This window comes from Ceratotherium simum, chromosome 22, assembly GCF_057802395.1.
Source record: "Ceratotherium simum simum isolate JZ-2026a chromosome 22, ASM5780239v1, whole genome shotgun sequence".
NCBI classification, from domain to species: domain Eukaryota; kingdom Metazoa; phylum Chordata; class Mammalia; order Perissodactyla; family Rhinocerotidae; genus Ceratotherium; species Ceratotherium simum.
In genome coordinates this window covers 23,603,258-23,620,136 of record NC_141921.1, presented here as the reverse complement: position 1 = coordinate 23,620,136, position 16,879 = coordinate 23,603,258, and the positions used below count along the sequence as shown (strand labels likewise).

The following is a 16,879-nucleotide window of genomic DNA, read 5'->3' as shown; positions in this document are numbered from 1 at the left end:
AGTTCCGACAGGCAGAACTGAGTGGGGCGAGAGCACAGACTTAGGAGTCAGACAGATGTGGGTTCAAATCCCTGCTCTGTTGCCTGCTAATCTCAGAAAAGCTATTTACACTATTTGTTTTTTTAAAAAGGCAATAGTAGTACCCACCTCCTAGGGTTGTTCTAAGTACTAAATCACCTAATGTGTATAAGGTGCTTGGCACAGCACTTGGCATCTCCTAAGTGCTCAGAAACGGTCACCAGTATGTTCAGTACACTCCAGATTTACTCCTCCTTCTGCAATGTCCTACGTCCATTTACAGCATTGCTTATTCACTTGTGTCACCTGAGTGACATCTTCAAGGCCTCTTCATCTTTGCATTATTTCCGAGATCCAGCTTATAGCACCTATGCCTCCTGAATGTCTCTCAAATTCATCATCATCATCTCTGACCTGGACCACCTTGGCAACTCCCTCAGTGGTCTCCCTGCCTTCCATTGCCCCTCCAGTCCATTTCCATTCTGTTGGCCAAAGGGTTTTTCAAAAACTTAAATAAAACCATGAACTCTACAGCTTAACCCCCTCCTCATGGGTCACCTTTGGCCACATCTCCTCTATGCCCTCCACCTCCTGTCCTAGCCTGTCAACTCTCTCCAGTCTTTGCTCTTCCCATCATTTCCCACATACACACCCTTCCATGCCTTTGCCCAAGCTGGTCCTTTTGCCCGAAATGAATGTCTTCCCTTCTCTTTCTTGATTGCAAAACTCTAATTCATCCTGCAAGACCTGGTTCATAAGGCCCCTCTGGCAGAAAGCTTTCCCAGACTCCCTGGCTGCTAAAGCCTCCTTCCCCTGGTCTCTGCAGCCCCTCTGGGAGAGCAGGCCTCCCTGTGTACTGTAGCTTTCTGTTTGTGTGCCTGGCTATGCCAGACTGGGAGCGACTCAAGCACAGGGATGGGCTCCAATCCTTCACTTACCTATGGAGCCCAGCACAGCTACCCAGCCACAACACCCAAAGGAGACTCCCTCCAACATCAGCCCACATGGGGAGATTTTAGACAGCACGTCTGTAGCAGGATGCCCACACAGTTGCAGATGCTGCCCTGGTCCTCCGTGCCCACTCCCATATACCTTATGGTTTCCCCCTGGGAAACCTGGCCCAGTTTCTAGGAAAAGGCATAGACCCATAAAAAACTGTATAATGTAGAGGACTCAGCCACTTCCCAGCTTTGTGATTTGGGGTAAGTTGTTTAACCTCTCCAAGCCTCGGTTTTCTCATCTGTAAAATGGTAGTGATTACCACACCTGTTTCATCCGATTGCTCTGAGTATCGTCTAGTTCAAACCTCACCCATGTCCCAATTTCAGAGATGAGAAAACTGAATCTCAGAGAAGTAAACTGACCCAGCCAGAGCCTCACTTGGCAAGTCTAGGGGAAATAGACAAATGAGCATTTCCAGTCGAAACTTCTGGACAGTCATCCAATCTAAGTGTTCTCACACCTGGCTGCCCATCAGAATCACCTGGTGCACTTGTTAAAAACTCATTTGAGGGCAGAGTCTAGTCACTAAGTCCTGGACAGGGCCCAGGAATCTGTTTGGGATAAGCTCCAAGCTGCTTCCTTCATGGGAATTGGGATCAGAGGGGAATCCTCTCCACCTTCCTGTGGTCTTGTGAGTGTGTGTGTACGACTGCTTGCTTTTCAGGTGGTCTCCCACACCAACCTGTAAAATATCTATTCATGCCACTCTCCTGCTCAAAATCCTTCCGCGGCTCCCCACGGCCCTCAGGACCCAGGCCCACCCTCCTCAAATTGACCCAAAAGACCGGCATGATCAAGCCTCTGCACTCTCAATGCCTTTCCCCTCTAGGCCTTTGCACAGCTGTTCCCTGATCTTGGATCATTCTTCCCTGCCTCAGCCCTCCTTTGGTAGCTAATACCCAGCCGTCTTTCCAGAGCTCCCCCTTACATTGTAACTGCTTGTTTACTTGTCTGTTGTTCCCATAAGACCGTTAGAGCCATTGAAGTAGAAACTACACTTGTTCAGGGCTATCTCCCAGGGGCTGGACAGTGCCAACAGCAGCTCTTGATAAATGTTTGCTGAATGAATGAATCAAAAGAATCGGCCAGTCCAATGTGGCCCAGAAGAGCTAACTCCTTGGAAGGCTTTGCCTCCTGCCTCAGGGGAACACATCAACCCCAAGGACTGGAAAGGTTCCTTTCTAAGTGGGGGCTGCCATCAAACTCTTTCCAGGCTCAGAAGGCTGTAGAGCTGAAAACTCATGGTTTACTGGTTTAGCATTAGACAGACCCAGGCCCACCTCTCTTAGCCCTGCCTGTGACTTTGGACAAACGACCTAACCTCTCCTGAGTTTCCGCTTTCTCATCTCATCTCAGCCATAAGGATGAGCTACATTCATGTAAAGCACTCGCCCCCTGCTGGATCCACAGTAAGCATCCCATAAATATTAGCCATCACTACTAGGTTTGGGTTGCCATTTAGCTTCCCAGGAAAGTCCTGTTCTCCCCTCCCTGTGCCCCTACAAAGTGCCCACCCATAGGAGGCATCAAAAAATGTGACAGCACTTAATAGAAGAGTTTTTCTACTGATCAGGAATGACTGGAGCAGAGGGAACACTGGGCCCTTAGGGGAAAGGAAACCAGTATTTGTCCACATCTAAGAATAACAGCACCCCCTGTTTATTGAGCACATGCTGTGTGCCAGGCACTGGGCCCCGGGCTTCCGTCTCTGGGGGAACTCTGGGAGGCAGAGAGAGAAATGGACTGAACTAGAAGTGGAGAGGTCGAAGCCCTCCTCTCTTCACCCCATCTGGATCCCTCCAGCACTGCTCAGGTCCTTCTGTGGCCACCAGGGGGCCGAATCCCCTTTTCCCTGGCTGGCCCAGGCAACACCCGCTCTCCTGAAATCTCCATCCAAGAGCGTGGGCTCCCGGCCCCTCCTCCCTCCATCCACTGTCCCTCACGCACGGGGCGGAGGTGGCTTCTTCTCGAGAGAGCAGCTGGATCGAGTGCAGTTCTGCGTTTTATTTTTCCTGGGATACTCAAGGGGATGTGGGAACAGCCACAGGTGTGGTGAGGGGAAGCCCCCATCTCCCCTCCCCAGCAGCTGGGAAAGGGGAGAGGCCCAGGCGCCCTGGTCCTGGGTTGGTCCAGCCACTGTGGTCCCTGGGCCCGGTGGGCTAAGGGCTGAGGGTGGAGCCCCTGGGAGGGTGGGGCGGGCTCCTAGGCGGGGTTCGGGATTCTTCATAAAAAGCCACGAAGCTTGATTCCCCACGAAGCCCAGCCCCGCGGGGTGGGGGGGGACGCAGAGCCCAGATGGGGGACCCGGCCCGGCCTGGCCCGTGGGGGGAAGTAATGGTGGAGATGGTGCCCATGGGGAGGAGGTGGGGGCGAAGCGTCGGACCAGTGGGTAGGGGTGTCCAGGTGGGGGCGCAGGGCGCAGAGGCACGGCCCCCAGCCCAGCCCGGGCGCCTTCGCGTGGGGTCAGGAAGGTAAAAAACCCACGAGAGTGTGACGGGCAGGAGGGGCCGGGGCGTGCGGTGCCGGCGGGGCGGGCGCACGGGGCGGCCCGCGATCACAGTGACCTCGACGCTGGGTGTACAGTACGGGTAGAAAACCGCGGGCCCGGGCTGGGCGGGCCGGGCGGGTCACAGCCTGGTCTGGGCCTCGGGGATGTAGATCTCGATGCTGTCCGCGCTCTCGGTGGCCGAGCTGTGGCGGAAGGAGGCGGCGCGCTTGGCCGCCAGGAGCCGCTTGCGCGCTTCCTGCCGCTGCCGGTCCACCGAGTCCAGGGAGCGCTCCTTCACCGGCACGCCCCGGCCCCGCGAGGGCTTCTTTGGTATCGGCGGAGGGACCTTCTTCTCCTCCTGCCGGGAGAGGGGGCGGCGGCTTAGTTCCGAAGCGGGGTCCCACCCCGACTCCCCAGTTCACCCCCCACGGCCCGGAGGGATCAACACCGTGCGGCTCTGCCACGTGGGAGCGGTCAGGATCCGCCGCGTTGCCGGCACCTGAAGCCCCACGTGTACTTGTTCTGACAAGGTCAAACCCACATCTTTCATTAAAAAAACCTGATTGATTCGAGCGCCCCCTGGTGGAGCCGTTCTCGACAACTCCCTGCCGGGAAGTGGATATTTTCACTCCAGGTCAGGAGGAGGGCAGCTCCCCCGACCCGGCAAGGCAATGGGGGTTCACACAGCAGGCCCCAACACAGACAAGGTCTAGTGAGATGAGAGCTGAGGGGACCTTCAAGGTCCCCTCTGGGCCTAGGTCCGAGCTGAGGGCAGTCTGCCCTTCTGGAAGCTCTGTTCCTCTCCCTCAAACTGCAGCTGGTCCAAGGTGGCTGCAGCCACCTCAGCGTTCTGGCAGCTCAGGCAGTGATGAGGCCAAGCAGACGGCAGTGACCAAGAGTGTGTTTCCCACGGTCTGACCTCTTGGCTTGAAGGGACCTCCCCGCACCTTAGGTTCCAGGAGTTTCCAGCTGTTGGCCTTGAGTTGCTGTAGCTCCAGGAACTTGAGGGTCACATCCTCGATTGAGAGCTGCAGGAGGTCCCAGAAACCCGCCAGGTCCTGGAAGGTGGGCACAGGGAATGCAGTGGGGTCCTGCAGCAGAGAGAGACAGAGGAGAAGCAGCCAGTCAGGGAGGTCTGTGCTCCAGCCAGGACCAGAGAAAGCCCCACCCACCCTCACTGTCAGGAATCTCAACCTGGGAGAGTGGGGTAGGGACTGGGAGACAGGGAGACAAGAAAGAGCCCAGGCCTCTCCCTCTTGGGCACAAACACCTGGTCTCACCTCTAGGCATGCACACACTCTGGGCCACCTACCAGGTACACACACCTGGTAGGCTCTACACCCAGGGGCACTCACCATGCTTTGCTGACACAGCCGGAAGAACTGCTGAACCTTCTGGGACAGGAGAAGTTGTGTGCTTCCCACGGCACTGCGGATCTTCTCCAGGACTGGAGAGCAGAAGGAGATTCAGGGAAAGGAATGACACCTCTCCTTCCCCCGCCTCCAGGAAGTCTGCCCTGAATGACTCTGACCCCTCCATTATCTGGCACTGTCTATCCATCTTTCTCCTCCAGCCCCCTCCCCATTCCACCCTCAAGTTCCTAAGAAGCAGTTCCTACCCTACTTCACCAAAAAGATGGGATCCTCAGCCACTGATATGTTTCTTCCTTCACACAACCTACATTTCTTGAGTGCTTATCTGCCTGTGTCCTTCTTCCCTCCCACATCACAGAACAGATGGAAACCAGCCCCAGCCTAGCCCTATAGCCTTAGCCAGGCACTACCTTAACGAGCACCCACTGGCTGAACTTTGTCATGCATCAGTATATGACTCCCTGGCTCATTAAGAATTACTGAATAATTTCATGTGCGTGACTCTTGTCTTCCCAGTCACTATGCCATCTACTTTGGGATTCCAGGGTAAGACTGTGTCTCCCCTCAGACTAAACTTGCAGGGAAGGGCCATGTCCTCCCTCAGCCCAGGCCCATGTCTTCCTGGCTGAATGCCCTTCACCCATGCCTCAGGCACACTCTGACGCTGTGCACTGCCTCCTCCTCTGCCTTGAAGTCCAGGACCCATTGCCTGGATCAGAGCCGGATCCCCACACCAGCCCAAGTCAGAACAGAATCCCCTTGGCCCCCATGGACTTGGTGACTTGGACTGGCAGCCATCTCCTAGAAGGCCCCACCCTTTTGCCTGGTCACTTTGCCTGGTCCTAGCCCTGACCCCTGAAGCTGCTCCCTGCTTCCTTCCTGGCATGTGCTGCTGTCGATGGGGACCCACCAAGGTCCGGAGCTAAAAAACCAAATAGTGAGAAAGGGACACTCACACCCAACCGAAGTGCCCTCCTATTACGCTGCCGGCCCGCTCACCCCCAGCCAGGATCCCTCAGCGCACACGAGGCCGGAGCCCCCCACTCACTCTCCTCGGGCAGCTCATAGTCCTCCGCCTCGCGCTCCATCTGCTGGCACCAGTGCTCCAGCTTCTCCACCTCCGCCCTCAGCATCTTGATGAACCACTCGCCGTCCCGTGGGCAGGGGGACGTGCGGCCTGAGTCGGGGAGGCTACGAGAGCCGCGCTCCACCCAGGAGTCACGGCGGCCGGACGCGGGGCCAGGGGTGGGGGCGGGAGCGGGGCCGGGCGACCCATCGGTGGCCGGCGCCTCGTACGGCAGTGGGTAGCCCTCGCGGTAGGCCCACTGGCCCTGCGTGTGGACCGTGCGGAAGACTGAGTAGGTGGGGGCCCGGGGCCCGGGCTGGGGCTCAGAGGCATGCCTCTGGAAAGAGCGTCCGAACTGCAGGGCCTTGTCTTCTGTGGCCACTGTGGCCAGGCCGGCCAGGCCCTCCAGCTCCAGGTCTGCCTGCACGCCGGCCGTCACACTGTTGGAGCGCTTGAACCTCGCCCGCCTGGTGAGAGAGGTGGCTGTCATCTCTGCCCCTGCCCAGTCTCATCCCAGCCCTCACCGCCACCCCAGGCCAAAAGGAAAAGGAAGGAGAAAGGAAACCTGCAAAATGAAGGACATTAATCCACGACCTTTAAATATATCAGTCCTTGCAACAGCTGGGTACATAATATACCTTGTAACACCTCTGGACAGGGGTGACATTCAAAATATTTAACTAGCTGTTTTCCATGGGCAGAACAGATGCTGGGATACGCCAGTCAGAACAGACACAGCAAAGTACTAAGGCATCACCCTGCGGAAGCTGGATTGTGGGGCGGACCAGAGGAGCCCAGGGAGGGTCCAGCGTGGTGGCTCTTTACCAATGAATACAGAAGTATTTCAGCATCTTAACAAACGGTATGTCTTTGCTACTTTACACCAGTTATGCGTGTATGTCCTCAGCCCTACAAAGAGATGAATAAACTAAGGCCCAGAGAGGCCCATGGTCACCCAGAGAGCCAGGATTTGGACCCAGGGCTTCAGGCTGCACAGCAAAAGCCACTTCCCACCACACAGGCTGCTAGAACATCAGGAAGAATGGCCTTGGAGCCGCTGTGGGGTTGGGGTGGCTGCAGCTGGGAGGACTTCTCCTCTGGGGACCTCCACGGCTCAGTCCAGAGCCCGGCCAGACACAGTCAGCCAGCCAGTGCCAGTGGAGTTGAATTAAGTTGTTGGCAGAAATAACATAAGGCCTGGAAATTTCTTGTTTTTGAGTTAATAATATGCAAATACTATGCAAAATAGAAAGTCAACTGGCCTGGTTCTTTTTTCCCCCCCAAGTTCAGAGTGGGGGCTCTTTTCTACGGAGAAGTCAGAGGCCCCCTGAGGTACATGAGGCTAGTCAGACAATACTTAAAGAACTGGGAGTCAGGAGATGCTGGGGTGGCAGGGGAGGTGAACAGAAGTTTGAAGTTTGGAAATTCAAGGACTATAAAAGAAAGACCCATGTGTCCTAAGCTACCTCCACCCCCGTATGGTCAGAAGAGAGGAGGCCTTGGGGAGCCAGCTCTAGGGGCCCCTCCAGCTTCCCAGGAGACTCCCCCAACCCCCACAACTTCAGCTTTCCTCCTGCTGCCCAGGCCTCCTCTCCCTGCCTGCCTTGCCTGCCTGCTTCCCTCCAGCTGGCAGGCTGCCTGCTGGGAGCCTGTTGCCATAGAAACCAGGCCCAGAAGGATGCTGCAGGACCCAGGAAAGAGAGATGCACTCATGTGCAGTCTCCAACGAGCCCTGTGTCCCAACCCCCACCCAGAGAGAGAGAAAGCAAGAACGTATCTGCATCGCTTCCCGCGTGGTCTTCACCTTGGCATCTGCCCTGCCCTGCCCTGGTCAAGACTTGCGTCACCCTCTGCCTTGACTCAGACACCTCTGCCTCCACTCAGTACAGCACAGAAGAAGAGCACTGGACTAGGAGTCAGATCTGAGTGCTAACGTTGGCCTTTGTCACTATATGCCTTTGGGAAATCACTCACTCTCCATCTAGGCCATCTAATACATATGTGTGTGTCTGTGTGATATATATGATTATATATTATATATAAATACACACACATATATTATATAAAATGATAGGAATGGACCACTAATTGCCAAGGTACCTCCTCTGTCTAAAATTATACCTTGCACATTTTAAGATTTGGGGTCCCACATTCCCTCACCAACCCACCCAGGACTGGAGTAGTCTTCCTAGAGCTGAGCTCTGCCCAACTCACTCCCCTGCTCAAAACCCTTCCACAGCTCCCCACTGCCAACAAGATCAAGTCCGAGCTTCCGAGGCTAGCATTCCCGGTGCTAGCGTATTCTCTGGATGTGGTCTTCCTCTCCATCCAGCCTCATCTCCCCTGCATTCTCCTTGTTCCCCAGGGAAATTATACTGGCTCTGACTCTAAGCCTTTGCACATGCTATTCCCCTGCGTGAAATGGCATTCCTCCTCCTCGCTCCCTGTCCATTCCCTACTCAAGTCCCCTCTTCCTCTGGGAACCTCCTGACTGTCCCCAAGAACATCCTCAGTACTGTACCCCCCTCAGCAGTCTTCTTGCATTTGGAGGCAGCCCCACTGCTGGGCTAAACCGTTCTGTTTCTGGTGAGAGTCTTGTGTGTCTAACTGACTTATTAGGACACACTTCGGCTCCCTTTGAATATTTCTGTGACTTTGAGCTCCGGTTAGCTTTTGGCTCCTTCAGAGCTCCAGCAGCTGCAAACCACACAGGGAAAGGGGGGGCTTGCCCCAATAAACACATTATTGAAGATCTGCCTTCCCGGCCTGCTTTCCTGTTATCCCCACATGGATCTGTCCTGTGGCATCACTGGGTTCACTGCCTTTCACCTGTCCTCTGAGGCGTCCTGAGAGGGTCATGCTCTGTCTTGATGGAAACAGGCCACACAGTCTGCAATAGAAACGTAAGTACCCCGGGCTTCATGGCTCTCAAGTGAGCTCTCTCAAGTGAGCTCTCTCTCTGTGTCTACTTCAAGGAAGCCAAAGAAGTTGAGGAGCTTATGGGATTACTGGAAGCACAATCTCCAGCAACACTCCCAGCCAGGGGCCAGAGATTTGCACAGCACAAGCCGGAGTCGGTCATTCTTGTGCAAGTGGCATTTAAAGCCAGCAGTGTGATTACCAAGAAAAGAACAATGGAGCAAAGCTCTAAAGCCCTGGGGAACATGCACATTTCAGGGGCAGGTGGAGACAGTGTAGCCCACACAGGTGTCTAAGCCAGACAGGAAGAGGAAGAAAACCAGCAGAAAGTCACCTAAAGGAAGACAGAGGACAGAGGGTCTCAAGAAGGAATGAGCAGCCAACAGGGAAAATGCAGCCAGTTAAGGATGAAAGGTGTCCATTGATTTGGCAATATGGAAGCCACTGGCAATCAAGGCAAGAGTAGGTTTGGTGGAGTATGGGGGCAGACGCAGGTGGCAGGGGGTTGTCAGGAGGTGGGGAAAACTAGGCAAGACAACTCTTTCAAAGAGCTTGGTTGAGAAGGGAGGAAGAGAGAAGACAGTGTACCTTTAAGGGAGGGATATTTTGGCTATTTTCCAATTATATTTCAATAAAGCTGGGGAAATAAAAGGAGGGATATTTTGTTTAGGGTGGTTCTCACATGCCATATCCCAAGGGGAGAGAACCTGTGGGGTAGCCAGAATAATGGCTGCCCAAAGAGGTCAATGTCCTAATTCCTGGAACCTCTGAATATGTCACCTTCCATGGAAACAGGGACTTTACAGATATGATTACATTAAGGATCTTGAGATGAGAAGAGCCTGGATTATCCAGATGTGTCCAATTTAATCACAAGTGTCCTTATAAGTGAAAGAAGGAGGCAGGAGAGTAAGAACCAGAGGAGATGGGATGACAGGATCAAGGTTGGAGCGTGATGCAATGTGAGGACTCAACTCGCCATTGCTGGCTTTGAAGACAGAAGTGGGCTACAAGCCAAGGAAGGTGGGCAGTCTCTATAAACTAGAAAAGATGACAAAATGGATTCTTCTCAGAGCCTCCAGAAGGGATCAGTCCTGCCAACACCTTGATTTTAGCCCAGGAAACCCAGTTCAGACTTCTGGCCTCTAGAAATGTAAGATAATAAATATGTATTATTGGATGCTGCTAAATTTGTGGTAATTTATTACAGTAGCAATAGGAAATTAGTACAGCCTGTAGAGAGAAATTGATTAGAGATAGAGAAAAAAGAGGCAGTCATCCAAGGACCAGATGTCAGGGGGATAAATAATAACTAATACCCTCTGAGCACCTAGTATGTGCTAGGCTAAGCACTCTACATGACTCAACATGCTCAACCCTCATAAATAGTCCTATGATAAGGGTGTGAGTATCACCCCTACTTACAGATGAGAAAACTGAGGCTCAGAGAGGTTAAGTGACTTCATAAGATCAGATAGTTATCAAATTAGTGCAGTCTGGCTGCAGAGGCCAGCTCTTAAACCATTACACTCCACTGCCTCCCTAGGATTGAGGGAGAGGGGTGGCTTTAATCAGGAAGACAGATGCTTCAACCCCTGAGGCCAGCCTGGTGGAGGGAAGAGATGCAAGTCAGTTGGGGGTTGGTCCGGAAGTGGAACGAGGTGCCACCAGATGACCTCATCATTACAGTGAAGTGAGCGGGGAGGCTGTCTGCTGGAGATTTGGGGGTGGGGGAGGGGAGGAAGGAATGAGAATGAGCAGCTTTAGGGGAGGCAGCCTACAGAGTGGTTAAGCACATACACTCTGGAGCCAGACTGCCTGGGTCCAAAACCCAGCTCTATGGCTTGTGCCCCAGTTTCCTCATCTATCAGTGAGAATGCGAACGGCACCTGCTCATAACACTGCTGTGAGATAATATATGTAAAGAACTTAGAACAGCACCCGGCCTGCCCATTGTAAATGGAAGCTACTATCTGGAGAGGCAGGAAGCTCTCACTGAAAAGAAAGGGAGCAGGACAAATAAAATCATGGGAATGTAGCACTGAGAACCCAGCTAGGGCATTGTAGTTATTAATTATTATGATTGCTATTGATCGTTTCCATCTGTTCTCCCACAGCACTCAATAAAACCTCTTTTATACTCCGTATCACATTGTATTGTAGTTAGTTATTTGCATATCTGTCTCCCTTACTAAATAGGGCACTTCCTCACAGAGACTCTGTTTGGTTGGTTGGGAAGAAGGATGGAAGAAACCACTAATCATTCCCCAACATCTATTCTCCTTTTCTTCCTTGATAATAGAACCCCACAGTCTCAAGCTGGACACATGGCCACTTTGAACATAGATTCTTTTACCGATCTCCCTTGCAGCTAGGTAGCCATGTGGCTAAGTTCTAACTCGCAGGATATGAGCATAAGAGGTATATGCAACTTCCAGGAAATGTTCTTAAAAAGAGAGGGCATGCCCTTCTTTGTTCCTTCCTCCTCCCTGCTGACCAGAATGCCGACATGATGGCTGGACCTCAAGCAGCCATCTTGGAACATGAAATGGAAGCCAAATGCTAAGGATGAAGGAGCAGTAAGATAGAAGCACCTACCAGCCCTCACCTGACTCTCTCTGGCCTTCCTCTAAGCAAGACAGAAATGAATTTCTATCATATTTAAGTCACTGTCATTTGAGGGTTTTCTGTAATTCACAGCCAAACCCAATCCTAACTGTAACAGATGCATTTTCAGGGTAGTGAAGTCCAGGGCTTACGTCCCTATTTAGTTGTGGATTTGACAGTATTTGCTGTGGTCTTCACCAACAGCTGAAAACACAGGTTAGAAAATGGCTTCAGTTATGAATTATCGCTAATTCATAACAATGGCTTTCACAATATTTTCTCCCCAAGCCTTTAAAGAGGTTGAGCAGGCCTCCTCCCCTCGAGTTCTTCAGAGTGACAGTGATCACATTCCTGATGATTCTGGAAGTTGTTGTCATGCTTACTTCAGGGAGACATTTCTACTGGGATTCTCTAAGGGATAACACAAAAGGCTCGGGGAAGAAACTGGCTTATCCCAAGAGACACAGTGTCTAGGGAAAGCTCAACATCCAGGAGTCGTCAGGAGGTTTTGCCAGGAGTATTTGGCAGCAGGCTGGCGGGGCTGGGAGGGGGAGTGGGCAGGGAGGAGGAAGGGCAGGGACATTTCAGCAAGGCTGAGCCATTGTACTAGCTCCCTCTCTGAGAAAGCATCTAAGAGCTTAAACATGTAATCAATCAGGGTCCCCAAGTCCACCACCCCAGCCTGGGGGCTGTGACAGTGATACCGAGGTGGGGCTGGGGTGGGAGAGTTAGGAAGAGTCGTGACGGTCAGTCAGGAACCATCCTGGAGTTGATGGCTGAGGAATGGAGGCAGTGTCCACGCCCCGGGCTTGTGGTCAGTCAGCAACTCATTGCTTTTGCAGAACTGTTCTTGGCATGTATCTTCTTGAGGATGGAAGCTTCCTTCTCAGGGTTCAAGGGGCTCTGTTCTTTCAGCATGTGCCCTTCCCAAGGTCTCAAAGTCAGAAATGACCATGATGCTAAGGAAAGGGTGGCAGGGGGGCAGCCTTCCTACACAGAGTTCTCCAGGTGGCACGGGTTAGGCGCAAGTGGTATAAGTAGGGTTGTCAGATAAAATACAGGACTTCCAGTTAAATTTGAATTTCAGATAAATAACAGGTAATTTCTGGTATAAGTATGTCTCATGCAATATTTGGGACCTACTTATACTAAATATTATTCATTGTTTATCTGATAATCAAATTGAACTAGGCATTCTGGTGTTTTTCGTTTATTTTGTTTTGTTTTTGCTAAATCTGAAATTTAAGATACGGTCTTAGTAGGAAGGATCTGGAGGTAGAAGATACAAGGGGATCCACATGGTTAGAGAGAGTTAAAGGCAAAATCGCATGGTTTCTAAGTTCTCAAAGGGTCTCAGGAAGAGCCTTCTAATGTTCAGCAAGGACATTTTATACACTCATCATGGCCCACAGTGTGCTGGGTCTTAGAAGACAGGTGCTGTGGGATGCCCTAAGACAGGGCTGGTAACTGTTTCTTAAGTATGCTCACTCCCGCCACAGGGCCTTAGCACATGCTCTTCCTTCTGCCTGAACACTCTTATCTCCCATTTTCACTTAGTTAATTTTTGTTCATCCTTCAGATCGCCACTCAAATGTCACTTCCTCAGGGAAGCCATGCCTGACCCCTCTGATTGGGTCAAAGCCCCCTGCGATACCCTCTCATAGTGCACATACCTCTCCTTTGTGGCGCCTGTTACAGCTGTACTTCTACAACATTTACGAGGTTCTTAGGTTAACGTGGCAGTAAGCTTCAGGCGCCAGGCGGGGGCTGTATCTGGTTCTACTCACCTTTGTATCCTCGGTGCCCAGCACAGTACTTGACAAATAATAGTGATCTAATAAATATCTGTGGACAAATGAATCTTGGGTGTAGGTACAGTGGAGAAGCAACTGAAGGGGCACCAGCCCCCACCCCTGTATATTTCTAAGCCAAGTCACCACTAATGATGGGCAACTGGAAGGATCCACAGACAACTCCCAGGTATAAGGGGCAATAAATCTGAACTCCTCACCCAATAGGTTAGCAGGGAACGCCTGAAAGGCAGAACAGGAGAGACCTTTCCTCCCTGGCAAGTTTTAAAGCCAAAGCACAGAGAGAGAGAGATACTGCGACCAGCAAGATAGGAGCAAGGACAAGCGAGCCCAAGAAGATGGGGTGGCAGCGGGCGGGGGGCTCGTCCTGGATGTCTGCCTAGCAAGGCTGCTGGTAGCCATGGCTCGCCTTCTGTACCAGGTGGGGCATGGTGTGTGGTAAGTCAGACTTAAAGTGCCGGGGACGAAAGGGACAGACAGGCCGGTGCGGGTGTATCACTAAGGATGCCTTCAGCAGACAAGCAAGAAAGCCTAGCCAGAGAAATGCGCCAGATCTCTGCTCTCCCCACCTGTCACCCCCTCTGGATTCCCAGTGTGATCACCTGTCCCAAGCAATCCAGTTCTTCAGACATTTATCCAACACTATCTCCCCTCCCCAGCCCACGCCATCAAGACCTCCCCAAGCACCTAACGAGAGCAAGGAAGACCTCATTCTCTGCCTGTCCCCGCCCTTCCCTGACTTCACTCCAAATGCTTCTTGACTTGGTCCACTCCTCTCTGTATCTGCTGCCATCAACCTAGCCCAGACGACTGACCAATATAGTGGACTGAACCAACTTAGGAAACTACCCCCCACCCCGAATATATAGAAATGCCGGAAAAAGAGAAGTCAAAAAAGGTGTTTTTGCTACAATGCCAAACTTGAAAATAGGAAAGAGAAATCTTCAGGTACTAGAAACAAAAAGGAAATTTGAAACCTGAGTAGCGAGAGGGAATCTACGCCAATGGAGCCACAGGAATATGGGGCCAGACATATGCTAGAGGCTAGATGGTGACACCCAGGGAGGACGAGAGGAGAGACCCCATACCCGTGCAGCAGGGGGAGCTGGAAGGAGATCCCATGCATAAAGCCAGCAGCCAAGGAGGTTCATTTCGTTTACAAACTGGGACTAGAAAACTCACGTCATGATTCAGGAATGTGGCCTGGAAGTAGGATGCTGAGAAGCAAGAACATTAAGGCTGCTCTGCGTGTGGGTGTGGGGTTCAAATGAGTATTACCAGTGAAATGCAGAAACCTCAAGCTGAGATATTAACTCGAAAACTGGTCCCAAGATCAAGCAGTACTTCAGCATAAAGCAAAGCGAACCCATGAGGCAGGAGTGGGCAGTAACAAGCAATAGTGAACACGTAAATTGTTAAAACATGTTTGTAAATCTGAACTATTAAACCACTAAAGATAGACAACAACTGATTTAGCGGAGTTTTTAAAAGAGGTATAATCAAAATACTAGACAAATATGACATAGAAGATGGGAGGAGGAAGTTAAGAAGGAAATGAAAGTGTTCCAAGGTTTTTGTTTTGTGCCTAAGAAAGACAGAAATATTAATTTTAGAATTTATTAGAAAAATATGAGATTAAGTAAATTTGTTAAAAATTTAAGGAAAATTACTACTAAAATGTAAACTTCCAAACCAGTGGAAAGAACAAGAGGAAAAAAGTCACCTTGATTAGTTTAACAGAAGGCGGAAAAGCAGAAATTGGGGAAAGCAAAGAAAAAGCATGTCAAATAGAAACATTTTAAAGAGATGATAGAAATAAGTCCAAATAAATTAGTAATCAAGATATATATAAATGGGTTAAAATGTCTATTAAACTCTAGCTCCATACTGCTCACAAACAGCACATCTAAAACATAAGGATATAGGAAGGCTGAAAATAAAAAGATGGAAAAAGATATATTGGAAAATTAACCAAAAGAAAGCACCCATAGCAATAAAATCAGGCAAAATAGACTTCAAGGCAAAAACCACCAGTAAGGATGAAAAGCAGCCTATTTACTGATAAAAGAGCCAACCCTCAAAGAAGATACAACAATCATAAGCCTGAATACTTCTAAACATCACACTGTCAAACTAAAGAAAAAATTAATAAAATTACCAGAGAAAATGACACATCCACAATCATGGTGAAACATTTTTAACACACCTCTCTCAGAACTGGCAGATCAAACATCCAAAAAAAAAAAAAATCCAAGATAAACATTTGAAAGATATAGTTTCTACGTCTGACCATATATGTAATACAAGCGTATATGATGGAGGAAGCCTCAACAAACTCTAAGGAATAAATATCATAGAATGCATACTACAGCCATAATGTAGCAAATTTAGAAATCAATAGTCAAAAGGTAGACCCCCTCCCCCCAAAATACATTTGGAAACTAAAAAAAAAAAATTCTTCTAACTAATTCACAGGTTAAAAAGGAAATTATGATGAAAGTTATAAATAAAAACTATTTAGAACTGAACAATAAAAATACTGCATCTCAAAACTTATAAAATGTAGCCACAGCAGCATAGTTAGAGGGGCACTTATAGCCTTAAAAGCACATGTTAGAAAATAAGAACTGTGCTCAAGAGGCTGAACAAAAGACAAAGATGGTAGAGGAAAGAATATAATAACACAAAAGTAATAGAAGAAAGGAAATATTAAAGATAAGAGAGAAAGAAACAACAGAGATGCTCACTAAAACCAAAAGTTAGTTTTTTTAAAGACTAATAAAATGTAATTTTAAAAATATATTAAAATGATAAAATATACAAACCTTGGGCAAGATTGATCAAGAAAGAGCAGTAGGGCATAAATATATGGTATTAGGAATGAAAAGGGGGGCATAACCTATAGACACAATAAAAATTTATAAAATTATAGTACTATGACAAAGAATATTTGTGCCAAAAATTTTGAAAACTGTCAATTTTTATTAAATAGTCCATCATTTAGGGAAATATAAATCACGACAATTGTCTCAAAAAAAAAAACAAAAAAACAAAAAAAACCCAGAATAGATCAATAACCACCAAAGAAACCAAAGCTGTAGTTCAAAAACTTTCTCCTATCCCCAAAGGCATCAGGCCCTGATAGTTTTATAGGTAACCTTTACTAAATCTTTAAGGAATAGATAATTCCCACTTTACACAAGTTGTTCCAAAGAACAGAAACACAGAGAATGCTACCAAACTCATTTTAGAAGTCTAGCATAACCTTAATACCTGAACCAAATAACAACAATAAAAACAAAATCATAGGCCAATATCACTTATGAACACAAATATAAAAATCTTAAATAGGGGCCAGCCTGGTGGCATAGTGGTTAAGTTGGGTGTGCTCCTCTTCAGCAGCCCGGGTTCACCAGTTTGGATCCCAGGCACAGACCTTCACCACTCATCAAGCCATGCTGTGGTGGTGACCCACGTATAAAATAGAGGAAGATTGGCACAGATGTTAGCTCAGGGCCAATCTTCCTCACCAAAAAAAAAAAAAAACTTAAATAATGTAATAACTAGTCAAAAAGACAGCAATGTATATAAAAAT

At 49.5% G+C, this 16,879-nt stretch overlaps 1 protein-coding gene across 1 annotated transcript in view; it reads right to left on the bottom strand.

The window, feature by feature from the left end:
• Positions 1-3,009: 3,009 nt before the first annotated feature.
• DLGAP3 (DLG associated protein 3) overlaps positions 3,010-16,879 on the bottom strand; it is a 56,659-nt gene continuing 42,789 nt past the window's right edge. The window contains exons 9-12 of the mRNA XM_087446337.1: positions 5,930-6,414; positions 4,864-4,955; positions 4,456-4,599; positions 3,010-3,866 (exon numbers count right to left, since the gene is read on the bottom strand). Of these exons, the coding sequence (XP_087302463.1) occupies positions 3,648-3,866; positions 4,456-4,599; positions 4,864-4,955; positions 5,930-6,414 (940 nt within the window). The 3' untranslated portion in view covers positions 3,010-3,647. The remainder of the gene's footprint in view (positions 3,867-4,455; positions 4,600-4,863; positions 4,956-5,929; positions 6,415-16,879) is intronic.